The 27,709-nt window shown below is 41.1% G+C and overlaps 1 protein-coding gene across 2 annotated transcripts in view; it reads left to right on the top strand.

Annotated features, from left to right (window-relative positions):
* Positions 1-226: 226 nt before the first annotated feature.
* The window catches only part of FBLN1 (fibulin 1), a 74,571-nt gene continuing 47,088 nt past the window's right edge, over positions 227-27,709 (top strand). The window contains exons 1-4 of one of the 2 annotated variants that reach the window (XM_053977663.1): positions 227-465; positions 13,191-13,290; positions 20,045-20,180; positions 25,904-26,075. In XM_053977663.1, coding sequence (XP_053833638.1) covers positions 390-465; positions 13,191-13,290; positions 20,045-20,180; positions 25,904-26,075 — 484 coding nt within the window. In that variant the 5' untranslated portion in view covers positions 227-389. The remainder of the gene's footprint in view (positions 466-13,190; positions 13,291-20,044; positions 20,181-25,903; positions 26,076-27,709) is intronic. The other variant, XM_053977662.1, reaches the window with a different exon arrangement.

A 27,709-nucleotide genomic window follows, 5' to 3' on the forward strand; every position in this document is an offset into this window, starting at 1 on the left:
AACGAGAGAAGTCGCTGCACTTCTCTTTCACAGAATCAGTCACGCCGGCCCGAGGTTCACGCTGAGGATCTGCCGCTTTCCGAGCTCAAGGGAGTCACTTTCAGAGCGTGTGGGGGCGGCGGGGTATCAGAAGCAACAGGGTTCGTGCCTCCGAGCTGCGGTGACGGCTCTGTTCTGCCGAGCACTTGCAGGCTGTATAATTAAGCGGGCAGGCACTGAATTAAATCTTTGTAAAGCCCACCGAGCGGGGGGTTCCTGCAAGCTCTTTTCCAACCGGTCTTGGGCGGCTGGGATAGCAGCAGCAGCAGCAGCAGCAGCGAGCGAAAAGGGAGAGCCCACTGGACGCCGCAGGAGAGCCGAGACCCGCTCGGAGCGAGCGCTCCCCGCCGATGGACAACCTCGGCGGGGCCCGGCCGCTGCGGCTGCTCCTGCTCCTGGCGCTGCTGCCTTCGCTCCGGGGACAAGGTAAGTGCGGCAGCGGCTCCAGCCCCCCGAGCCGCCGCGCTCTGCCCCGGCGGGACCCGCCGCCGGATGCGGGCTCCTGGGGACGGGCTGCGGGGCTCCCCACCGGGTCCCCCCGCTGCCGGGGGATGGGGCCGCGGGGCCCCCCTTGGGGCCCCCTTCTTCCCCGCGTCCCTGGACGTTCCGGGCAGGCTTTAAAGCGCCGCTGCCACGTCCAAGTGAGCGGAAAGGCGTGGTGTGCACCGGCCCCGCCGCTGCCCCCGCCGGTCCCGCTGCCCCCGGGCAGGTTCGGTACGAGGCTCTGCCGGACGGGACGGGCTGTGCCGCGGGGAAAGGGTGAGTCGGTTCGCCCGACGGACACCCCCACCGGGGATCCAGCGCAGCTCGGTGGATATCACAGGAATCGCGACATGTCGGGGCGGCCACCGCACGGCGCCCCTCGTCCCCAGCGAGAGGCGCCCGGCGGTGGCACCGCGCGAAGTGATGGGTCCGAAAGCGGCGGGCAGCAGAGGCGTCAGCTCTGATCTGCCGGAGACACAGCTACACCCGAAAAGCACGGGAAACTGCCCCAGCAGTTAAGTGGAATCCCAGAGGAGAGGGAGGAATAGCGAAGCAAAGGATGCGGGCTTTTTGGAGACAAAACGTGGAGCATTTACGAATGATGTCGTGTGATGTGGTTGCTGTTGAAAGCAGGGATCTGGATCCCAGCCATGACTCCTTTTCCATACTGCACACTTTTTTCCTGATCTCTTAGTACTGTCCGAAGAGAGGATGTGAACTTGATTAATTCATTGTAGAAATCTCATGCAAATCTTAATTTGTAGGAGGTGACAAAGGAAGTATTTGTCCTATGGTGATAATGAATTTATCACAGCTAACAGGTAAGTGACTTTTCCATTAGAGTAACCTCAAGAGGTCCATTGAGGTTTCATTACATTCTGGGCAAGTACTTGGAAACACATGGTCACTGGCTTAGGCAGACAAAAGCCAGTGAAGGAAATAATTTGTTGCTATCACAGTGTCTTGAGTCTTGGATTTTCATATAGCAGAGCACTTGTCACAGATATCTGTCAAAATACCTGCTTTGATAAAGAGATTGTAGTGCTCATTTTAAAGAGGAACAGAATAAAATGGTCAGAAGACAAGCATTCACCTCCAGAATCAAATCAGCTCCTGCTTTGCCTTAGACAGCAGAGTACATCAGCAAAACTGTGGTTTTGATGTGTCACAGTGAGCAGACATAATAATTTTAACCATTCAGCTTTATTGTAGAACATGAATAATTTCAGTTTGTAACCTCTGTACATTTAACCTTAGTTGCTGGTAAATTTTTTAGAAAACTGGAAGTCATTAGATCTATAAGCTCAGGGTTTTTTTTTTAAAAAAAAAATCTAACACAAAAATTAGCAGTAAAATATATATCAGGGTTTGATTTCCTAATTAGAATCCATACTCTAATTTGACTGAGAATTTCTGTTTCTTAAAACTTAACAGTACCCTGGATAAAATTAGATTTAAATGTGTGAAAGCAGGTGAGGATTCTTGCTTAGGAGATCATCATTTAAAGAGTAGACTTCACTTGGTTGAAATAATTAATGGATATTGAATAATAATCTGTGTTTTAGAGGTAAATGAAGTAATTACATGGTGAAGTCACGTTGTTGAAGTCTTTGGGGCAGAGCCTGTGCTCCCCTGCAGGTCTGGAATGAGGGGCCTTGGAGCAAAGAGGAGTTCCTACGTGCTATAGTGATACAATTGCCAAGTTACTAGGATAGCGTATTTATGAAATACAGTTTTCTTCTAAATTTGTTACCATCAGTTTTCTTAATTGCTTTCCCTTACTAATGAATCATCAAATCATCAGTAGCTCTTAAAGTCTTCATTCTGAAGAAACTGAAGGGACTGCCTTCAGGGGAACTGCCCAGTGCACATTAATATAGGGTATGTACATCATTCTTTGCAAGAGTAAGGATCTTAAAACCTTAAAACATTTCATAATACAACTTCGTTTTACTGTAAACATTGCATTACTTAACACGTGTCAACTACCATAAAATGAAGAAGATTAATTCCATCACCATGGCCAGTCAGTGTATTAATAGTTCATCCTGTAGCTCTCTCTTTGGCACATCTTGGTACTACAGTCACAGTTTTAACTCACTAAACATCTGGAAGCATGTCTATTAAGGGGAAGCTTACTGTTGTAATAAAAAAATTGTTCCACTGACTTTGTGGAATGAGTTTTATTTTAAGATTATGATTTTTACATGTGCTTTTATAACAGTACGTTTGTAAGAAGTATATGGGTGGAGGTAGGACACGTAAAAGGCTAAATCTGTGCTTTCTTGTGTGTTACCATAGATAAAATCTGCCCACAAAAAATCACATACTACCAGTTCTAAAACATGAGTGCTACCTCTAAATTAGTTTTTAGTTGAGTTTTTAGTTGAGTTTTGTTTTAAGAGGCCATTTTCAGAAGTGACATTTTATTGCAATCAGGAGAAGAGCAAGATGTTAAAGCTCTTTGTTTTTCATCTGTGTAATTGAAAGCAGACGTGTTAGTGAAATCCAAGAGAAACCCCCATAAACCAGCTTATCAAGTTACTGCAGTATATTTATATTGTTCTGCAAGGTTTCAGGCATTATCTGAGAGTAGGGCAATGCATTTTCAAAAGTTATTTATTTGTCGCCCTACTTTAGCCCATTCTGCAAATTTCATATCAACTTTACATGTGTTTTCAATAAATAGTTGTGTTAAGACCAGCTTGTTCTACAATACTTCTATTATTATTTTCTGAAATGAAAGATGGGCTTTAGCCCTCTGGGACTTGACTGAAATAGTTAACTGGGACTATGAAAGATTTTGAGTTTGATTTTTTGAGTTATGGATACTTCTAAAGAAGTAGGTGGTAAAATGAATTCAGTAAGCAGAGAATCTGGGTTTACTTGATTTGTAAAATATCTGTAGAGAATAAAAGAGGATGAAACAGAGAAGGTCAAGAAAGAGAGAGATGATATCCAAATAAAGCAACTTCAGGGCACAGACAAGTATTTCAATGGTAACATAGAGTGGGTTAGTAGGAAAGAGATAAATGAATGAAAGCTTTTGTAAAAATGTAGCAGAAAATGATGGTTGACTGTTACAGGAAGCAAAGAAAATGACTGAAGTTAAAAAATAACAAAGTAAGGTAATTGTAGCCAAAATAGGCAGAAGTTTTGGGAGCATTCTGGAAATGTTAGGCACTCGTGGTTTTGTGTAGAGTCGATGGAAGGAGATAGGCCATGATTGAGATTTTAATAGTTAAGTCATCACACAATTAAACTGGGATGTTGGATAGCATTGCTCCAAAATAAGATGTAGAATTGGAAGCAGAAGGTTGAGAAGATTGCAGGGTAAGAAAGAATAGAAAAATTGTCTGCAAAGAAATCCATGAAGAAGTTGTCAGGAGCAAGAGAGAAAACATAGGAAGAAGCCATAACAAGCAAAAAGCCTAAAAAGGTCAGTACAGATCAGTGAAGAGTTCCAGAAAAATGGCTAGAATTACTGGCCATAATATTTTGTGAATAAAAATTAGCTTAGAAATGCTCAGAATAATGGAGAAGGAGTAGACAAGGACCTACTAAGATGATACACGGGGTGATTTACAGTGACAGAGTGTACAGTGAGGGGGAAATTGTGACAGTCACCTGCATGTTTATCAGACTTGGAAAGGTTACTTGTCATCTGGTGAGACAGAGAACAGTCCAGAACAAATTGTGTTGAAAATCTTCTCTGATCAACAGGATGCAGTAGGTCTTAAGCATCTCCCATGCTTGTACTCTCCTCAATACACCAACAAATCTTTGGCTAAGGCAGTTCATTAAGTTTCTTCTGTTCACATTTTAAAGCAAGCAACATTTCTATTTTCCCCCAGCACTAAGGAGTACCGTGTCTCTGATTTGTACCTATTATAAACTACTTCAGACTTAAAAGTTTTGAGAAATTGCCTTTTGGATTTGAAGTATGTGCTGCTGAATCTTAAGAAGAAAATAAATTTCAAGATTCTCAGGGATTTTCATTCATACTCTTTTCAGTTAATCAAATTACTGTTACATGTTAAATCAAATAATGCTGATGTAGTTTTGGGTACTCAGTACACAGGTATGGGAAGTATATATAGGAAGTATTGTTTTCTGGGTTCTGGAAGCAGCACAAATGAGTGATGCTGCACAAGGGTGCAGTATGTTCCCCAATAAATGGTTTGGTTTTGAGTCTAGGCAAAATCTGGATTGACACTTTAATCTTAGAATTAAAGAAAGCAACACCAGAAAAGACCTTTTTTATCAGTGCTGAACTGTACAGATGTAGAAATATTTCATATGGTGTATTCCAGCTTTTTAGGGTGTTTCCAAGGATTTATGAAGCTTTGGAAGGATATAATGTACAAATGCTACTTGCAGTACATCCATTGGAAATACTGCCACCTTCCAGCTTTGCTCTTGCCACTGACTATATTTCAGGTACTGACTACTTTTAATATAAATGCTTAGTAAGAGAATCTGGGAGAGATAGCTGTTGATTTGTGGCTCAGTATAGATAATTGCAAAATCAGGAAAGTCTCATGTAAGAGTTCTGGTAACATTTTCTCTAAAATGAAACCTTCCCTAAAGCATTGCTATATGTATACAAAACAAGGATCTCTATTTTCTTCCTGCTCTGTTAAGTCTGTGGTTCCTTCCATACTTGAACCTTGACCCATTATGCTATAAATTTCATCCCATCTGCTTAGTGTTTCCTGACTATTCTTTAAATATGGCAATACTAGAATATCAGAATTTTTCATCCTTGTCCATCATTTTTTATATTCAGCAATAAACATGCTGCCTACAGAGTAGATACATTTTCCTTTAGCAGCATACAAAAGCATAGTCATTATTGTTAATTTTCTAGTCAGATGAAAATACAGAAATCCCAGTGTGAAAATGTTTTTCCTGTAATCATTTTGCAGGAATAGCAATAGAAATAGAATCATTTTATGGCAATAGAAATGCTTGAGCATATATGTTCGATATTCAGAGACGTGCTACTCCGTCACATTCTTATATCCTTATTTAAGTAGCTTTATTTTGGATACATACATATACTTGGACTCAATCCAAAGCTCTTTCAGGTCTACCTAAAGACTATCATTTTATTGCTGTACTTTTGGGTCATGACCTTTATACAAATGAACATGACTAGTAATAGGTTAATTTTAATACCCTAAATAAAAATTTCTAATCACATACTCTTTCCTTATTTGAAATGAGAAATCAAGAGAAGACTAAAATTTGCTCTTAAGTGAGAATGCCCTATTTGATGCTTTTCCTGTGAAGTTATTTCATTATTTGCACGATTTTCTCTCAGGGGGGAAAGTGAAGGGCAAAGTTTAGCAATGCGCTTGTCAGGCGGAGCAGTTGCAGTTCTTCCATTTATGAGTCTTTTTTTTTGTATGTCCTTCCATGTCATCTTGGTGAGTCTGGGCTCTTTAGTTCACCTGTGTCCATCAGAGCTGTGAATGCTCCATCTTTGTTCATGTTCTTGTGAGTGTGTAAAGTCTGGGACAGAAACTACACATTCTAAGCTGTTTATACAATGCTGATTCAGTGCATTCCAAGTTTCTCTCAGTACTTTCATATCTTCTAGATATTCTCAAAACAGTCTTTATTCTTCTAGTCTTAATGTCTTTTGGTCTTCAGCCTTCTCATGGAAGCCCAAAAAATAACCTATCCAGAAAGATGAAAAAATCGTTATTAATTTGTTCCCAGAAAAGGCATCCTCAGGGAGCAGCAGTCTTCAGGTACACAAAAGGTTGGGTGTATAAGAGTTAGTAACAAAAGAATGAATTGAAATGTGCTTTTGGAGTGAACAGTGAGATAATATATTATCAAAAACTTTCTGTTGTTGCTGAATGTATGAGATCTTGGAGCACAAGAGCACATTGCCTAGACAAGTTTGGGAATCAAAGCCTCACCTGATACCAGTTTTAAACAACTACATAGAACTCTGCCCACAAGTGACTGAATTTTATCAGGTCTCCCTGAAAGTAGCGGGTAAGACAAGATAACCTCCTGAGGCCTTCTATATCATTATCTTTTCTGACATTTTGAGATACAGATAGAAATATATATATTAAGGTGCCTTATTCCTGCAATAGATAGAGTTGTCTTTTCTAATTTTTAGTAGCCAGTTGCCTACTTTTAGGAAGATTTTTTTTTAGACCCAAGGCATAATAAAAGCTCTGCATAAAGCATATCCTTTCCCCACTAAGGACATAATGGATGTTGCACCATAGCTTTGCCTCTGTCAGGCCTGTTCTCATCACCAGCTATTGCCATGGAAGGTTTTAAGAACTTGTTTTATAAACAGCACACAGATATCTCATAAAATGAGGTTTGGCTGTATCTGAAAAATCCCCCTAGCTGTGTGATGGCCATTGCTGGTGCTACCAGAGTCACATTCCCAATAAATGAGTGTTCTCCAGAACTAAAAAATTTCCAGTAAAATGTTGGCCGTTTTCAAACCAACCACAAAACACACTAACATACCAGGCATTTCCTTTAGGGTGCTGCTGCTTTAGTTACTGTGTTAGCTGGGTTTCTTCAGTGATTTCAGCAGTCCTGAAATAATCATGCTCAGCTGAGAATCCATCTGAAAGTAAAGGTTCAAACTCTTTAAACATGTTTAGAGAGGATGTAGTATTTTTTTAGCTGTATGTGAATTGTGAGTGTCTATCAGCCCGTAAAGCTCCAGTATTACCCCTCACACTTGGAGGAGAGAAGCCCAAAGTCACAGATCCTCTTTGAGGGACTAGAGCAGGACAGGAAAGGGACAGCTGGTGAGGAACACAGCCTTGCATCCTACAACATATGCATTGGAGAATTCCTCCTGGCCCCTGCTGCTGTGGGTGTTAGGAGAGAAGGTGTCCTGGCTCCAAGTTTTATGCTTTTATTAAGAAGTTCAGGCTGTCTTAGTCTTTAAGGGAGCCTGTAAGAACAACTGAGTAGAATGACCAAGAATATCTTACTGTCCAAAGACGACTAGTGCCACAGTTCAGCTGTGTCTGTTCACTGTACCCCATCAGCATTTTGGTGCATTTGAACAGTCTTGAGGTGAACTAGCTCTCCTCTACAGAAAAATAAAAGCTTCTATTCACTTTGCTTCTTTCTTTTCATGCAAAATGGAAGAGGGCCATCTTCATTCCAACTCCATTCTGAAGAGATCCATCACATACTCACATTGTCTCCGATGAAGAATGATAATGCTCCCCTGCTTTGCTCCTTTACTTCTGGTTCAAACTATTTGTTTCAGGGAATCATGGGGCCAGATTTTCTGTTGTACGTCTTTCCCTTTCATGGTTTCAGGTCTCCTTCACCCTTTCCCCTACTCTGTGTGCCCAATCCCTAGGTTTACACACGATATGAAGATGAGCAAAGCTGTATTTGTCACGTTAGTCCAGTTACCAGTTGGACCTTTGAAGACAGCTGGCTTCCCTCTTGTCTAAACGTGTCTCCAGGTCTATTCAATACCTTAAGTGGCCAGCCAGAGTGTGTTTGTATTGCCAAAGACAGCATTTCCACAGTTTGTTGTGAGAAGAAGGAAAAAATGAAGAGTGCACATCCCAGCTGCCAGCACTGTTGTCCCTGCTACAGGGACAAGAAGCAGCTGACTCTATCCACCTGATAACAGCATTGCTCAGGAGGAATTAATTTGGTATAGCAGACCAGGCCAAGCACACTTTGTTTGCCCTGAATGTAGAGAGAGCAAAGAGGAGCCTTGGTTAAAGGGATATGCAGTTGCTGTAGTTTTGTGAGAATGCAGAAAGGGAGATTGGAAGACAAAGAATGTGACTCTGAGCATTATGGCTAGCCAGTCTGTCATTCTGAGGATCAAATTCTGTAAGTAGATTTGGAGTTTCTTTCCAGCTGGCAATTAGATGAATGAGCATCCCTAGTGAGAGAGTTTTCTGGATAGGACAAGAGAGGTTTTATCAGAAAGGTACACAGTGACTGCTGAAAGTGGTTTTCTTACTGGAAACCTTAACCAGTGTGTGCCTGCTGTAATCACAAGTTCCAAAAATTCTGCATGACACACTGTTACTGAAACATGTTGGATTAGTGCTGAGCTCTCACAGAGTCTATCTGTTGCCTGTATCCTCATATGCTGAGAAGTGATGATCATGTTTTGTTTTCTCACACTCCACAGTGCTGAGTCTCTTACAGAGTAAATGGAGTGAAAGGCAAGATCTGCCTTTCACATCTTGCAAACATAATAAATTCATGTGCTTAAAGGATTATCAACATCTTAATAAGAAGGTGTGATTTTTGACCCCTTGACCTGGACTCACTTCCAAATCTATACCCAACTACAGCTGGTTATGTGGGCTGGGAAATCAAGGAGTTTGAGGGTCACATCATTGACTGCCCTGAAGAACAGGCAATCCTAACTGGCACTGGCTTGGTGAGCCCACCTAGGCTCAGGTGTCACTTTGGTTTGGTTTCACCAGCAGGTTTTAACTGTTCCATAGATGAGCACCAAGTAATGAACAGCCATCCAATCCTGGACTCTATGTAGGCCTTTCCAATAGAGGCAAGAGTGGAGAAAGCTGCTGTTGTAGATTGTTACCTAAAAGAATCTCCCTTTTTGATGTAGCTGGAATGCTACCGCTATGAAATTTAGCCAGTTCTTTTTACTCCTGCTTATCATCGGCACAAGAAACAATTCAGGGCTTCTCATTCCAGGAATCATGCTTTTGGGTAACATTCTTCAGCTTATCTTTCTTTTGCAGAAAATATTCACTGCAGCAGCTGAATAAGCAATTATTGCATCACAGAAATCTAAGGTTATGCAGATATTAACCTCATTTCTTGCTTTGAACTCCCACAAGTTATGGCAATCCTGTTAAAAAATCTTTTTTTTTTTAAACAACATTTTCTTGTACACATCATGTCTGTGTAAACATAGTTTTGAACCAGCATAAGAATGCATCATGTGCGCATAATGTTTGAATATTTTTGACCTTAATCATGCCATATCTGACATCTTTTGTAAAATTAGAGAACTTAGTTCCAGCTGTATTTCTGCTGTCTCCTTCCGAAGACTCCTGAAATCTCTCTCACAATTCAACATGCACCAGGTATCCACTAGGACAGGCATCCTTGCTGTTACCATACTAACAGAGCTCAAGTTCTTTTGGATGCCCTGCTGCACATACCTTTGTACAGGAACAAAGCAGTGATAAAGCTGCATTGGATTTTGTCCAAAATAAACCTGGGATTTTCTGAACTAATCAGTAAGTCTGCGAAATTACTGTATCTGATGAAAAGGAAGTTAACATGCTCCCCTATTAACAGAGCTCTGGTTTATCCTCATATTTTTCTGTCTTGTCATACCTGAATAGCTGAATCAGCATTCCTCAATTTTACAAAATGGATCTGACACTGTGTTCTTGCATGTTACAACTTTCCTGTAGGGTTTCTCCCTCCAAATAAAAGGGCACATTTAATCTGAACACTGATGATGTCACCAGCATTTCCCATGACAACTTTGTCTTTAGGATGCCTGAGATTACTCTGGCTAATTTGCCTGAAACATTGTGCACTTGGCAAAATTGCTGAAGGAGCTCCAGGTTCAGTGGAGCAGTACTGTTATTCCTACTTGATCATCGTTGGCACTGCAGGTCTGAGGTGTGCCAGGAGCCTACCAGCTGAAGTAAGAGACACGTGGTTACAGTCAAGAAAAAAAACCAACATTATTTTCAGTGAGATTCCTTGAGATGTCATAATCAGAGTAGTTTCTGCCTTCTGCTTCCCACTGCCTGATTCTTTGCCTGCCCTGCAGTACCAGCTCATAGTTAGGAGAGGCTGCAGAGAGGCCACAGCCCCTCTGTGCTCTTGGTCCCCTGAAGAGGGTGCAAGAAGGCACAAATAGCCTCAGTATGAATTTTTGCACAAGGGTTTCCAACTGGGAGCCACATGAATGTGCACGTGTGTACAGCTGAATCAGCAACAAAACTGCAGCTGGGAGATGGAAAGTCTGACCTGTTTCTAAATACTTGTTAGCAACTCTTAATGCCCAAATCAAATCACTTCCAGTGCAATCAGAAGTTGACACCTAATATGTGAGACACACACTTTGATTTTGAAAGAGTAGGGATTTGCCCATGAACTACAGTTTTTAAACCAAACTGCAAAGCCAAGAGAGAATGTTTTTCACTGTTTAATTGTTACATTTCAGAAGAATGGCCTTGAGGGTGGAGCGCTTTTTTTACTGCTTGTTTTTCACTTCCCTCTATTCTCAGGAGATATCTGGCAGGATCTTTAGAGGATATGAATTATGATGTCACCAAAACAATGTGCCTGGACCACAGTTCTCCTTCAACAAACTCTCCATGATCCTTCTTTGCTTGTATGCACTCCTTCAGACAAGCTTGCTTAGCTTGGCCTGCTTTAAATTCTTGGGTTATTTGGTTGGAGTAGAGGTGTGTTGCCAGGGCTTGGAGGGAAGAGCTTGTGTCCAGAGCCAGGGATTGTCCTTCTGGGGAGGAACTTGGCTAAAGACTCATTTGTACAAAGCCCTGCAAAAACCTGCAGCCAGCTCCGCATTTCAGTTAAATGTGTATAATTTTTCAACACATTGAAGATTGATTGCAGGCAGCAGCACTAAAAATAAGGTTATTTGTAATCCTTTGTATGAAATTTGATGCATATGATATTTGTCAGCAGGAAGGCCTCAGACAGGGTCCCTATGCCCAAAGAAGAGCTCAGACACAAATGCATGGATTTCAGGCAGAGCTTTATTTACTAGACTAGTTTAATCCGAAGCATTATAAATTGCACTTAGCTTTCAGTCACTGGAATGAATTCTGGACACACTGAGGGATTCATGAAAAATATAGCTTTGGCTTAGTAATGACAGAATTTTGACCATTATTTTGGGTAAGACTAGAAGAATGACCTGGGTCATAGCATACAGAGCACTGTTATAAACCAACACTTAAATACAATTCTGTTTATAAGTATAATGATTTTGTTACTAAAATGTATTTGCTTTACTTGATCCAATAATTCTACTGTAATAATACTGTAATACTGCAATTTTTGTTGACAGGAACCATGCCCTTTCACAGGTTTTACTTATCTATGCCTAAAATGGTGTGTTTCTCCCAGTTTCTCCTAATTTAGCAGGACTTTGATTCCCCTGATAATCCTCCTAAACTTTCTTTACACATTTTTCATTTTGATGTAATCTTTCCTAAGCAGGGAAAACCAGAATTCTGTGCAATACTACAGAGATTTGCACTATAGAATTGATAACTGCCTTAAGAGTACCTACCTCAAAATGACTGATTCATCCTAAAAATCTCACTTAACTCTTTCATTATTGCTTTGAATTATATTCACTAGTTGGGAATATAGGTTGTGCCCTGCAAAAACCCCCTGAATTACTGGAGGGAATTACCTTCTCTATGTGTTTTCATCTGCTTTTGCCTTCCCCACATGTGAATCCCTTGATGATCTCAGAGGTCTTTTCCGACCTGAATGATTCCATGATTCTATCAGAGGTTGACCAGCTTGTAGTTTCCTAGATCTTCTCTCTTGTCCTTCTTGAAGTCAGGGAGACACTTGTTCTCTTTCATCCTTCAGGAACTCTTCTCATTCACCATGAGCTCTGAGATCACTGTGTGTAGCCTGGCACTGTCATCATCCCGCTCCCTCAGCACTTGTGGGTGAAACCTGTCAGGGCCATCAGTCAAAAAACTTAGGACACAGAGAAGTCATTAGAAAGCTGTCCCTCTGGAAAACCAGATAGGGTTTTTACACAGTTTGCATATTTGTTACACAAGGAGCTGTTCAGTGTTCAGACTGCAAGACAATTAATAGAAAAGTGTGACTCGTGTTTTATTCCAAGTTCTGATACACCTGCTGGGCAGTGAACTTTTGCACTTGGAACATGAAGCAAACCTGTTGTGCTTGTCAGTTCATTAACAGTATTCAGTTTTATTAAATTAGAAGCTTGCAAAAATATACTCTACACAAATAATTGTCTTCAGGGTGGTTCCCTTTAGTTTCAGTGTTGGTATAAGTTGGTAACAGGATTAATTTTTCTTTCATGTGTTAAGTGATCAAAATATCATATACCTTTTTGTTCCTCTCTACAGTACTTTTGCATTTGCACAGACATACTTCTGAGTAAAAAACTGAAAACAGATTAACTGGATAATAATCTCAGGAAAAAAAAATAGTTCTGCAAATTTGCTTGTAAGGAGATTCATTTGTTTTCCATATCAGGTATTTGATTTATCCTGTATTCTTAAGGATTTTAAAAGGTTGCTCATTGCTATTGCTGCTTTTGATAATAAAGGAGTGCAATCCCAAAGATTATTTTATTTGGCAGAACTACCTGAACTGGTTTCTGTCTGTGTATCAGTCCCTAAGCTGTGTCTTTGTGTGAAATGTTAGGAGAAAATGCAGTTTGCTTCACCAAGAAAGGAAAACCTCCAGCACTGGGCTTTATTGCAAGCTGCTGACAGGTGCTTTGTTTGGCCATGGCTGCTTTTGGTGTGGGTGCCCTGTTCTGTGTGTGAGTCAGAGAGGGAAAAACTAACTTGCTTGTGTTTGGTTGGGTTTTTTTAACTGGCAGACACAATACCACTTATTAAGGTTGTGTTAAATATATTGTGTTTTTCTCTCTTTCCTCCTTTCTGCAGATCTGTCAGTGGAAGAATGCTGTGACAAGGGTGTTGAATGGGCAAACAAAAACAGAATATGTGCTTCTCTGCCGTTAATATCCGAGTCTAGAGAATGCAGGTACATAGTTACATATGATGTATTAAAACACAGTTTATACTCTAATGTGAAACCATAGGAATGGTAGGTATTAAAGCTAACTTAGAAGATGAAGCACCCAACTCTTATATCCCTTTTCAACTCCATATGTAGCCTTGGGGAGTACTTCCTGAATACCTACTTTTCATCCAATCAAGTCCTTTTAATTTTTGGTATCACTCTAGGGTAGATTCACCCAGCCCTAACCCATGTGGCATGCACTATCTCTTACTCAGAGGTTTTCCCACCGTGCTCTGCTCATGGGGCTTGGGCTCTGCCTGCAGCCAGGACATCTCAAAAAGGCTGCACTAATGTCACCAAGGTGCTTATGAATCTGGCCACCTTTCTGGGCAAACATTTATAAAGGAGCGCAGCAGATCCTGCACATGACTAATCTATGATTTGAATAAGTACACATGTGTACTTTATGTAGGATAAATCATAAGTACATATGTGAGGCAGCCTTATGTGGTGCTACCCAGGTCATTGCCCTGCAGTCCTTAGTTGACTTAAGCTTTAAGTTCCCCCACAGAGCGATTCAAGGAGATTCCTAATTAGTTCAGCTTAGGAAAAGAGCCTACGAGACAGATGGAGAGAGACTATTTACAAGGGCTTCACAATGACAGAGAGTAGGTTTAGATTAGATATTAGGAACAAATCCTTCCCTGTGAGGATCCCAGGTTGCCCAGAGCAGCTGTGGCTGCCCCATCCCTGGAAGTGCCCAAGGCCAGGCTGGATGGGGCTCTGGGCAACCTGGGCTAGTGGAAGGTGGCCCTGCCCATGGCAGGATGGGTGGATGAGAGGACCTTTGAGGTCCCCTCCAACCCAAACTATTATGTGTTTCTATGATTGTATGAAATGTATTTGACTGTAGAAAATAGAACCCTTTGGTTAATACACAGATTTCTTCATTCTGCTGAGAATTGATAGGGTATTTCTGTCTGGTAATCTACTAAATGAAACAATGAAAGCAAATGTTTAATTAAGATTTTGATTCTACTGCATCTCTTATGTTATTGTGACATTTGTATTTTTTATGTCAATGATAGTTTGCATTATTTTTGCTGTTCCATTCACTTGTTACATTTAATTAGTGGGGCAAACAACTAGTAGTTTGAGGGGCAGCTTCGCAGAGAAATTTGCATTTAAAACCCTTTAGTTTGCTCCCCCCTTCTCAAATGGATTGCAGTGTGATTTAGCCTTGGTAATTATAGAAGGGTTGAGTTGATCTTTATAACAGAAAGAATGTGTCTTCCTGGGAAGTCTATCTGTGTTTTCTGACTTTTGCATTTATACTGGCATCAAAAGCAGCCTCTTACGCAGAAGAATTGACAGATAGGAAATAAATGCCAATTTAGGAAATACTTGAGGAGTCATAAGAATTACAGACAAAACAGAGGCAGGAAAAGCAGGAAACCAAGTTTATTGAACAATCTAGAAGTGAGTATCTTGATGATTTAATAATAATTTGATTAATGTGAGTTGAGATTCTGCTGCAAATAATTTATTCTTCTAAAGATTTTAATTTTAGAGACTCACTAAGACTTCATAGGAACTGGAGAAAAAACTCACTAATGATTAATCTAGCTTTTGTGCATAACTTAAGAAAATTATACTAGTAAAATAAAAGGCACACATACTGTGAGAGGTATGAGCACTTCTTGACAAAACCTTAAGTTGATAAACTCAGTTTGGTTGCATTTACTCATGACTACATGCTTCCCATGAAGCTCTAAAAATGGCTAAGTAAAATTGGCACCTTGGAGCCCTTTTTTAAACTTCAATTTTATTTTATTCCAGTTATAATTGCAAACTGACATATCTGTGAGAGGTACAGAAAAATCACTTTAGGATGTCATTTCAGACACAAAGGTCAGGGCCAAATTCTATTCCTAATTGCTGGTGTAACTGGAGCCAGAATGAGCACTGAGGGAGCATGATTCTTTTTGCAGGCACATGAGGGTATTGACACTGATGTTCTGCATTTATTCCTGCTGCACAGAGACAGGAACAGAGCCAGGTTCATTGCCCTTGCTGAGGTCTAGGCAGGTGAGAATAGAGGATTGAGAAACAAGATGCCTTATTGGTCACAGATTTTCAAAAGGACTTGGTTCCTACTCAGACTCCTGCATGAAGTGGGAACTGCTGGGGGCTACGTGTCAGCATTCCTGTGGTTTTTAAAGCCCAGCTGGGATCCCCTGACCATCTAGTCCAGTGCAGTGTTGACCATCTGACTTGAGTACTCTAGAAAAGTGTGTGGGGGGGGGGGTGTGTAGAAAGCCATATGCCTTGATGCCGGGGGGAGTTGTTTGCCCTGCATATTTCAGCTTCAGTTTGCAAGGTTAGCAGGTGAATATAAGGGGAAAACATATTCTGTAGTGAGCAGGCTTGATAAAGTTCCTGAAATAAAAGGGATTTTTTGCAGTTACTGTGCAAAGACTGTGCAACACAGAAGAGAATGGATGTGAGGGCTTTCCCCAGTATGCTTTACAAGAATTTCCACGCTTGTTTTGAATCATCTGTTTAGAATAGTAATAGTGGTGTTTCAGATTCAGTCCCTCCCTCAAAGGAAGCCCACTGCTAGAATCTCCTGTGTGAGGAACCAACTGCCTTATTGAGTTAGAACTGCATCCCCTTGGCCGTTTCCCAACCATTTAAAATACATCCATAGTAATCATAGAACCATGGGATGGTTTGGGTTAGAAGGGACCTTAGAGATCATCCAGTTCCAGCCCCTGCCAGGGGCAGGGACACCTTCCACTATGCCAGGTTGCTCCAAGCCCCATGCAACCTGGCCTTGGACACTTCCAGGGGTGGGGCAGCCACAGCTTCTCTGGGCACCCTGTGCCAGGGCCTCACCACCCTCATGGGGAAAATGTCTTCCACAGAAAGTATTGTTGTGCAGCCCTGTCATTCTCATACCTGCCGTGCATCCCAGAAGCCAGGCGACAGGTCTGGGTTCCAGCACATCTGTGGTACCCTTCTCCCCAAGTCCCTTGTGGTTCCTGAGGGAACCATCTGTGTCAGTGTCACTTACTGAGTGTGCTGTGGTTCAAACTGCACACATACTTTTTTGTCCTACACAAGATGAGCCAGACCGTGTGTGAAGTTCACAAGTTGCAAAGATCCCTCTGGTTGCTCTTACTCCTGCTTTAAGCTGAAACAAGGCTCTGGGCCCAATGTCTGCAGTCTCTTACTGTGGTTTCTTGCCCCACACGTGATTTTATCTCATTGCATTATCTCTCTGGACAATGTCAGTGTTTATCTCTGTGTCTTTGTGACTCAGTTAATACAAGTGTAGAATTTTAATGAGTAATATCTCTGGCTGTCATCACAGTGGATCATTTCCCATTCATTCATTTTCTTGTGGTATGGTTAAACTCAAGACAGCTGGAAAGAGCTGCCAGTTAATTTTGGAACTCAACCTGTCCAATAAGTCTTCTTCCTTTCTAAGTGAAGAGTTTCCCCTGCACAGAGCAAGTGAACTTAATTCCCGTGCCAGAAACAGTCTGTCTCCATATGGTATTTGCATGCCTTTAACAATGTGTAGCCTTTCTGGAAATACATCAGGAATAGCAATATTTACTAGTGTTGCAAGAATGCACACTGAAGAATCTAAGGCTGGAAGACCTAGCTTGTTTTTGCAAAATCATTCTTTTTAATTTTGATATTTTGTCCAAGACCTTCCACTGTACACATGAATAGCGCTGACATAGCTTGAAGGAAATAGAATGAGAGAGACAGAGGGTAATAGAAGTAGATCAACAAGACATTGTTTTCAGAAAAAAATTAAATTTTAATGCTTTTATGAAAAGAAATAAATAGATTATTATGAAATCTGTGCTGGTTTAGCAGTGCATTCTCTAGACGGGAGAATGATAAATGTGAAAATATTGTGGATGTAAATGTGTGTGTATATTTTCATCTGGAAATTAACTCCATGAAAATCAGCCATATTGGTTAAATTTTAGCAGGAAGTAAAAGTGAGAATATAAAACATGATTTCTTAACTTGACTTATAATCAAATTATCTAGTAGTGAAATAACTTTTAGATCAACATTTGAAACAATGAATAAGGATTTTTTAAATGTCTTGGCAATTTTTGTTCACGAGTGAGCCATGAATAAAACTCATCCTTCAGAAATGTATGATTTTACCTGAAATATCCTGAATTAATATCAGTTATGAGGCCTCATGCTCCTAAAGATTCAATATTTAATGTTACACAATATCTTCCATATTGTGAATACCTGTTTATTTTCAGAAAAAATCTATTGCTCTCTTTTAACTGAAAGTCAGAATAAGGCAGATAAAGAAAAACCAGCTTTTGGCTTTTTAAAGTATTACTCCTAATTAAAAACAAAACAAAACAAAACAAAACACAGAGTCATAGAAAGGTACTACTTTACTTTCTCTATTTTTAGAGTCCAATATTGTAATGGTCCATAGACTGTTAATGGCACACCTGGAAGGTATAACACCAAGAGACAAATCTAAATGTCCTGTTGTCCAGGAAAGAGCAGAAATGGAGCAGGTATTAGCTGAGACTGTCCTGCAGGGAGACACTTGTGACTTAGGAAAGACAGGGAGAGACCCTGCTCATTCTCAAACTCCCTGGAGCCTGCCTGGCTGGTTGTGGTGATCTCTGGCAAACAGCAGCACCTGGGCTGGTGTGCAAAGGGAAAAGGAAAGCCAGCACTGTGCAGGGATTTCTAGCATTTTTCTCTGCCATCTTTCAAGGATTTCTGCCTCTGTTACTGCCACACTAGTGTTTAGAGTCTCGAGCAATATTTGCTACCAGTGCAACTTGGCAGTAGGATTTGGGCAATGAAGTGTGATTTTATTGCTGTTGTTCTCAGAATGAACAAATGGTATTTTAATCCAGTATCCAATTGATGTTTAATTCCTTATTACAGTTGGAGTGGACCACATGACTTATTAATACAGCTGTGGGAAACATTGTAACAAACTTTCTTGTTTTGGTTGAAATCGCCTGTTTTTCAGAGATTTCAAAGACTTGGCTTGTGTTTGAAAAAAACAAAACCACACCAGGAATCAAACAGAACTACTGAAAGACTGCTGTTGTTTGTTTATTTGTTTGCTTGTCTGTGGCTGACATATCTAGCTCCTCAAGAGAATCTGAAGGGGTAAAGAGGCTGGAAAGTCTCAGCTCCCACACTCTTGGGCTTGGAGTTCAGTTTTTAGAAGCTTTGAAAGCCCTGAAAGTCAGACCACCCCAGAGCTGGGCAGGGAATGGAAATTCTGCTTCAGAGGGAATTTCAGCAATAAAAAAGCTACATATTCTTCCAAACTGGAACTAAATCAGATATCAAAAACTTCAAATATCCTGCCAAATAAAGTTACTGTCCTGGGCTTAACTTCTTGCTATGATTTTAGAGTCCATTTTTGAATAATTTTTTCATGAACTTATCCTGGCTTTTAGTTCCTATGCATTGAAATATCATGGCTGGTTTTGTCCAAGTGAGAATTGCACAGTCAGACCATTACTAATGATAGAACTGTATAATTCTAGAGTGGTTTGGGTTGTAAGTGATCCATGTACAATCTAATAAATAGCAATTGGAATCTTCAGGAATGTATCTTGACAACCTGGCCTCACCTACATGCACAGAGATGTATCATCTGAGCCCAGTACCTACATGTCCTCTGCTTTTAGTTGCCTGGCCTTAGAGCTGAGGGACTCCTTCATACCACCTGGGAGCTGAAAGGTCATTCTATGGCCCTGGAGAGCAGGAAAGCTCCTCCAGAGGGGATGCAGGGTAAGCCATTTATCTCAGGTGATGGTGGGAGAAGCCTGTAGTTCAGTAGTTCCACTAACCCACTGCTCTTCCTGATATTATGAAAATTTCCAACAGTGGAATAGAAGATTTTCAGGAGTACAGGGTATTTTTTCTCTGTTTCCCAGTGTCTGTAACAGAAAGTAGTGGTGGAAGAGCTTTATCCACAAAATTACCCAGCAAAGCAGAGTTACACAAAAAAGCAGAGTGGGGAGAGGAGAAAGGTCTTCACTGGGCTTTGTATTCACATGACAGTAGCAACAGGACTGGAGGAGTTTAAAGCCTCCTCATGCAGATTTTTTCCCCTGCAGGAACAAGTTTCCAGTTTTTCCACTGATGTTGAGATAGAATGATTTAATGAGCAGTGTAACAAAGCTATGTTTCCTGCACAATTTTATCCCGTCTCCTCTCTGCATCTCCCTGCCCTGTAATACTTTTCTTTCCCTCCTCTTTCTTTTCCTCTTGCTTGCAATACACTCTGCTGTTTCTCACTGTGACTTCCCTTGGTATCTTCATTTCTCTCCATTATTTCTAGGTGTCCCACAAAACAATGCTCTGATCTTCCTTCCACATGCCATACCTGTTGATTTGGGGCAACAGGCGTGAGGGTAGACTGGGATTGCAGGCTTTCACAAGATCCAGGGCCTGACTTCTCCCTTCCATCAGTCTCCTCAGCCACCAGCTGTCACAAGACATGCCAAAATGCAGCCCTGAAGTCCTTGAGCCCTGAGGCAGGTGTGGTTGAAGTTACCCATTTGTTTAAAAAGTTGCTAGGACAAACTGCAAGGTAGATCAGCAATGAAACTGTATTAACCATGTCACACAGACAATCTGCCTCCTCCCAGAGAATATCTTCATGTTGTAACAGTTGTATGCTGTAATCTGTTCTTGACCCACATGTGACATTGCTCTCCCCTTTCTCCCATGCTGTTGGCAGCATGACCCAGGTGCAGTGCTGCCGCAGCCAGCTGGAGAAGCAGTCCTGCTCCGATGGGGTGGAATTTGCCAACGCGCGGGAGGAGTGTGACTCACACATTGCCAAAAATTCCACCTGTGAAGCTGAATACTTCAAGGTGAGAGATCAGAGATATTCCTGTTTGTCTCGAAGAAGTGGAATTGAGGTTATTTATGGTTGGCCCTGAAGGTCATTTGACTTAGTTTGCTGCACGTGAGCATTTTTTTCCTGCCTGTACCCCATGTCTCTGTTAAGGTTGTTCGCTTTGTCCTTCCCTTTGAGAAATGGAGCCCTGTTCAGCAAAGCAGACTGTCACATTGCATTTTAGCTGAGGCAGAGGGGGGAGAATGCAAAAGGGTGGAAAATCTTGAATGGGTAATTGCTCAGGAAACTACTTTTGCATGAAAAGAAGACATCAGTGCTGTAGTGACGAATGGGTGAGAAACTCAGACACATTTCAGACTTCAGCTTTCACTAAAGCATCATGGCCTAAGGTCACTGGTCAGACTCACTGGTTTTCAATATTGGTGGTCCAAAGGGGTAGGGCTGAAGTTAATCCTCTTAGAGTACTTATAATTCCAGCTTGTATAAGTGTTCTAAGTTAACATGACTTTGATTTACAGCTGGATGGAGAGATCTGTAAGCCTGTGATACCAGCATTTGGTAGCAGAATAAAAATGCCTGTTGTTGGCATCCGCAATTAATCTGTGCCTTGCCCTCCACCTTTATTACTGTCTTTGTCTCTCACTGCCTGGAAGGGAGCATAGTTATACCTTTCTTCAGAGTATTTTTGGAAAAAAAGTTCCACCAGTAAGATAATGACCTTGACCACGAAGCAGTCATGAACAGCTTTGGTCTTGTTATGGATTTCTTTCCAAGGTGCTGAGAACAGATGGGAATGATTTTCGTTCTTCCCACTGCTTTGAGATGCTGAATGGTTCATTTAGTTAAAATTTTAAAAATCTACTATACAGAGGATGGCAGACAGTGTCTGATTGACAAGTTTCATATTCTAGAAAATGCTGGCTTGATCTCCTCCTGTCAGTGGGATGTCACTGGTTCCAGGGCTGGGAAGTAATCCAGGCTCTCACTGGGAGTAGAAGAAAGGTAACACGTGCTAATGAGGCTGACACTGTTGGGTTCTCCTGAGTCTGTCCTCATGTGTGGGATTACCTTGTCCCACGGTGTCTCCCAGAGGGGCCATGCATCACTTGTTGATGATGTCCAGGTCTCGGCACAGGAATTCCCGTGTGCAACCTTTACTACTGGGAAGCACATCCCCCTCAATCTGAATGTAGCACAAAATAATATTTCAGTGTCTATGTCAATATTTTGAAGGGCTCTGAGCAGATGAACAAGGACTGATGGTGAGGACTCTGCAGATCCAAGTGCTTGTTACCAAAGGCTGGATTTTAGCAGCAGTACTTTTTTAACCACATGCCAGGAGACAACTCTAAACCAGAATGCACTGTTCAACGAAATCCACTTCCCCACCAACTGCCTGATGTTTCCCTATGTAGGCATGTCAGCATGAGGAAGAAGACTTAACGGTGTTTTTGTAAATGGCCAGACTTCTTTAAAGATGGCAGATTTTGATAGTGACAGTTTTATTATTAAACAAATTGGACTGGGCCTTGATCTCTGGCTCTGAGAAGAAGTGGCTCAGCACAGCTGTCACGTAGCTGCTGTCCTTCCCCTGCAACACACAATGCAGCAGGGCTGTGCTGGCCTCAGAACACAATTCAGCCTTGTCTGATGGAGTGTTAGTGGCCGTTAGAGCTTGCTGATATTTAAAAATTACAGGTGATTGTGGGGTAATGCCCTGAGCCCACATTGTGTCCCTGTTTAATTTACTGGTATAAACATAGTCTGAGTTCATTAATCTTTGTGAGTCACATTCTGCCCTTCCTCTGCCTAACAGGGACATCCTACACTTAACAACCTCACTGAGGGTAAGGTAGTCTTTGAAGGTAATCTCTGATCCATGGTGGATATAGGTGACTTATGATCTAATATCAGTGAACAATTAATCATCTCTTCTGTTGAATACATTTTGAAATTTGATCACCGTTTGACATACAATGTCTGGAAGTTGTGCCTTGATTCAGGTAAAGAAACCTGAATCTCATTTTGCCTAAGTTGGTCCATTTTTTAAATCTTAGGTCATGTCTTTTGGATCTTCTTTGTCTCCTTTAAGGAAGCAGAAAGAATGATTTAGTAATTCAATTAGTAGGATTAATTGCAGCCCTTTGCAGCAAATGAGGCAGCAAATCTTTCCTTGGAATCCAAAACTTGGGATTGGAAAGAAAATAAAAAGACCATATCTCAAAAACATTTGTCTTAGCTTTTAAACATAAAGGCAATAGGCATAGGAAATGATGGGCAGAATTTTCTCCTCTGATTGTTTGGAAGCATAGTTTTTCTAGTCTTTGAAAAAAAAGAGATGCAAAATGAATGACTGATCTTTAAAATCTTCATCAAAAGGAAGCAATCAATTTCCACATGTGATGCTGGTACACGAGATGTAGAAATTATTTTCTGGAAGTTTGTACCACAACAGCCCTGCAGAAAGGAGTGCAGCTTCTAGAAATTTGACTACCTTTAAGATACTTGGACATTTTCCCCAAAATTTGGCATAGATAATTTTCAAAGGTTGAGATCTGTCCCTATCTCAAAGGTTTTGTCATGAATACTTTGGTTGTGTGTAATAGGTGAGCAAAAAATTTTATTGCTTTGGACTGTTGAAAATATTTTTGGGTTTTGTTTTGCTCTTTAAGAGTTCTGGAAAATTCTTCTGAATTATTAGTGGGTTTTTGGTTAGCATCTAATGGATTTCAGCAAGGGAGAGACCTCTTGTGGACAGATACCAAAAGCAGTGTTACTACAGGATTCATACCAAAACTGGTGACTTAAATCCAAACATAAATAATTAGAAATATTGTAAAACTACTGTAAACTTTACATAATCAAGAGACATTATTAATCTAAAGGACTTCAGGTGCTTCCTAATCACATCAAAAATTATATCTTCAAATTTTTCACATGTTACTTTACTCCTTTATTCCTTTCTGTGAGAAGGCAGTCAAGGGATCATAGGACTTCAGGTAGGACACAGCTGTCTACTGTCTATTCAAACATGAGGAGCAAGGCACAGCTTTGAAGCTGCATGGGATTTTGCTAATACCAGAGGAGAAAAAGTTTGCTATTATTATTGGGGTGACTTAAGAAGCAGAGGCCTACAGGCAGTGAAAGGGTAGGATAACAACTTGATTGTTAGGTTGTATCATCCATGAAAGCGGTGATGGTTCTAGCAAATAAGTAAATGGTCATCACAACTTGCTTCCAGGCAGCTGGCAGCCTTTGGAAAATGGCTGCAAACACCTCAAAAACTCAATATGAAGGTTAGACTGCACTTCTGACTAAAGGATCAAAGGCTTTCAGATCAGGCCAACAGCCAGGAAAATTGCTGATTTTGAGATGAATTATACCAGGATCCTGCTAGTGGTAGTTCCATGCTACTTTGTGTCTTGGAATTCCAGAGTGCGCTGTGAATGTGAGTTAAAAGTCTCCTGTGTTAAAGTCTGCTCCCCTTTCCACAGTTGGAAGAACTGAAAGTAAAGGTGGCTTTCCAAGTTCACATGTGAAATATGTGGAGCCATGTCCAGGTCTACAGAGTCCTGAATGTGCTTTTCATCAACCTCTCCATCTTTTTTCATGAGTCAGTCATGAAATGTTGGCTTTTGAGATTGCCAGGGTAGAAGCTGTGAGGGTCAGTAGGAAAACTCAGTGATGATAAACAGCAGTTGTCATGGTTAGATGCTGGCCAAACACCATGCACAGTTAGAATAAATACAGGTTGGAACAAATTGTTCAGGGCACACCGTTATGTTAATTGAAGACACGGTGTCTTACAGATATTGCAAGATTTTGCAAATTCTATACTTGAAGTTTCACACAAGCTGGAGACAGAGGATTTTCAAGTGGAGGCTCAACCTGAAAGAAATAAGGAACTTAAGGCTGTTCAACAGTTCAAAAAAGGGCAAAATTAATGATCACTCTTAAAAAAAAAATCAAGAGAAACTCTGTAACTCCCAATATGAACATCTTGTGGCATGATAAAGAAGTGGACTGTCTTCCAGCAGAAGCCAGTGAGGGTACCAGAATTATATAATGCCAGAATTTGTCAAGGCATCAGCCCATTCAATAACTCAAATAAGATTTGGTTATCAAAAATATACAGGTTTAAGTCAAGTAATGAATCTTTAGCTCACTTTCATTTTTTGTCTTCTAATTTATGGTTGGGAGAATTGAAAATCAACAAAATTATTGTCACACATTTAAGAACTTTGAGAAGGATGCCTCAGGGAATTGCTTGATATGTTAGAATAAATATTGTGAAATGTTTCAGTCATCAAGGGTTTATTTCTAAAGTCGTCCAAAAAATCCAGAAAAGATGGAATTATCCCAGACATAATAGGATGAAACTGGAGCATCTGCCACTGGATGGAAGTAGTTGGAGGAACTAGTAAAAAAAAGTGGATAGTAGGAACCATCTCACCAAACAAGAGTAAATAAGGGAAAACATGTATCCTAGAGACTGGGAGGGCATGAAAACAACACCCCAGGAGATGAGGCCAGGAGAGAGGAATTCCAGCCCTACAGCAGTCTGCAGCACACAAGAGTTTCTGTTGTGTATTTAATGACATCATACCAAACAAAATACTTACATACTTCAGGATGCTGTTACTGTCTTGACTTCATGCTGCTCTAGGTTTTAAAAGTGCCTTTCAGTTCAGTACAGAAAAAGAAACACATAATTCCTTACAAGGGAAAACTTAGAATATAGGCAGAGACAGACATCTCAAAGTAATGCAAACCGTTTCATAGTTGCCTTATTTTTAGCAGGTGTGGTGCTTAAAGCACCAAATGATAGAAATTTAGTTGAAAGTTTAGTTATTTTATGTTCCATCTGTTCTGTGTAATGGTGCAGGCAATTTTCTTCAAGCAAAATAGAGTCTGGAAGACTAACAAAACTAATAAAAAAAGCTTAAAACTGCTTTCATGTGACAGTAGCAATTGGCAGACACCAGTTCCAGAGAACCAAACACTTTTGCTGCTTTCTGACAGCAAGGCAGAAAACTGAATAAATCAGCAGCATCTTCTCAATTTAAAATAAAAGAAGCCGCCACAGGATTAACTTGTCCCATCCTTGCTTCTGTGGCATATTCCAGGGCTGCAGTTCAGTAGGTGTTGAAGAGCCAGATCACGTGTTACTCCTGGAAGCCACATCAGGATGGCAATGCTTTTATATAATGTCTGACTATGCTTTTCAGAGCAAAAGAGCTCCTCTCTGACCTACTAACAGAAACCTTGGACAAGGCATGTTTGTTCTTTCAAGGAGGAAATTGAGTAAGCAGCACCAGTCCAACTGAGCCCTGCACTTCATTGAATGTATCCCACTTAAATGAAACTGGACACAAATGGGAAGCAGGGGTGTAAAGAATTCCAGCTTCTGGCTGATGTTTGAATCCAGGCTGTGAAGGCAGGGAGTAATGAAATCCCATGTACGTGTGGGGAGTACTGTGGTCCTCCTCATCAGCTTGCACACACCTTCACGCATACACAGTGCTTCTGAGAACTGAACCCAGGTTCTGTGCTTGGCCAGATGCAGAGCTCATTGAATCCACAGCAGGTTAAGAAATTCAAGCCCAAGTATACCAGGAGTTCTTGAGGAGTTTGTAGAAAATTTTCCATCAGTGCCAAGGTGAGATAACTACTGACATCATTGTCAAAGCTCACATTGCTTTGATTTTGTTAATATTTTCATTTTCTTTTTAACAGACATGTTGTTACTGTTGTTTGCTGGGAAAGGCTGCCCAAGTTCAAGGACAGAGCTGTGAACCCAACCCGAAGATAGGATATCAGTGTGGAATTGTCTTCAGAACTTGCTGTGGGAAAGGTCAAGAAGGCATTGATCTGTCCATCAGTGATTATGCTCCTAAAAAAGAGCCAGGTATTTTATTGCATACTTAAAAGAGTGAGACAAAATGATACAGGGTACAAGGAGTGTTTTCACTTTAAATATTTCTGTTGGAATTCCTCTAATTTGACATCTCATCTGAGTAACTTAATGATGCATGTTTTGGAGCTCATTTTTTTGACTAGTAACAGCTGAAAGGCTGTTGTTGAAAATAAGAGGTAGAAAGAGGTCACTTAGTTTCTGGTGTCAGAACTTAAATGTACAAGAGCTTATTTTGGCAACTAATGATCTTACTTTGGAAGCTGAATATAAGCTATTAATTTTAATGGCATTTTTTCCCACTGACAAATGTTTAATTAAAATGAAAATCAACAAACAATTCTTAGAATTGTGTTGAAAAGCTAGAGGGCCTTTGCCAGCTCAGCAGAATAAGGCAAATGCCCACAAAGCAGCGGTATTGGAAATACCTGGACTGCCTGGGACAACTAAGATCTCCAGGAAGTGTGGAAACTGTTTCTTTTGATGTTACCAAAAAAGAGGGGGTACCTAGATGGCAGCAGCTCCTGACACCCTTCTCCATACCTAGTCTACAGAGCTGAAGAGAATGAATCGCTACAGACTGACCCTTATAGACTTTCATTTGTTTTGGGTTTTTTTGCCCCTTTTTCACTTAGACAGACCTGAAACTGCAGACATGTCATGCTGTGTGGTGTTGCCCCTCTCATGGGCCACCGAGCACTGAAAACATACCATCTGGCTGGCAGATCACAAGCAACAGGTTTTGGGGGACATCATCCTAATCAATCATTTAAATGCAAGCCCCATCACAAAAGCTTGCACTGGTCTGCTTGAGCCAGCATTTTATCCGAGTTGTTCCAGGTCTTTCAAGCCTGGCTTGTCTCAGTGTCCCCCTTATGAGGAAACATCTGGAAATGCCCTTTTGGGCAGTTTCTCTGTGGGTGCTGCTGTCTCAGGAGGGGAATTGCCCCTGCCCATTAGCACTGGCTGAAGTGACTGGACTAGCAGATCCCTCATACTCAGACACCTCTGCTAATAACAGAAATTTGCATACTCAATGTACCTGTATGGCATGAGAAATATGCCATGTCTGAGAACTGCCAGCATGGCGTAGAGCATTTCCCTGCTTGCTTTTGTGGGCAAGTGACACACACAACAATCATTAGTATGGTTACTGTGGTACACATAAGAGCCCCTCTGCATTGCAAAGCTGGGGCTGTGCCCATGAGCAGGGTGGGACAATGCTCTCATCATTCAGCTAAGAGACCAGCAGGTGTTTGAACATACATCAAATAACACTACTGACAATAAAAATGCCTGTAGAAAGGCAGAGCAAACAACACAAATAGATACTTTGGCTGGTTGTGAAGGGGAGATGAGGCTCCATTTTGCAAGGTGGACTTTTGGACTAGAACCCTGGGTTTGTTGTGCCATAGCAGTGCATGAAGGGCACTCTGCTGCAGGGGTTAAGGCAAGCTGGCTCTCTGAGTCACATAAAGTGTGACATACAGGTCGGACTTGATGGTCTTGGAGGCCTTTTCCAACCTAATTATTTTTGTGATCTCTGGTGTTGTGTCCCCAAAGGCCTCTACCAAATCCAACCATACTTGGGCAAACGGATTCCATCAGCTCTGCATAACTGAAATGTG

This window comes from Vidua macroura, chromosome 5, assembly GCF_024509145.1.
Source record: "Vidua macroura isolate BioBank_ID:100142 chromosome 5, ASM2450914v1, whole genome shotgun sequence".
NCBI lineage: Eukaryota > Metazoa > Chordata > Aves > Passeriformes > Viduidae > Vidua > Vidua macroura.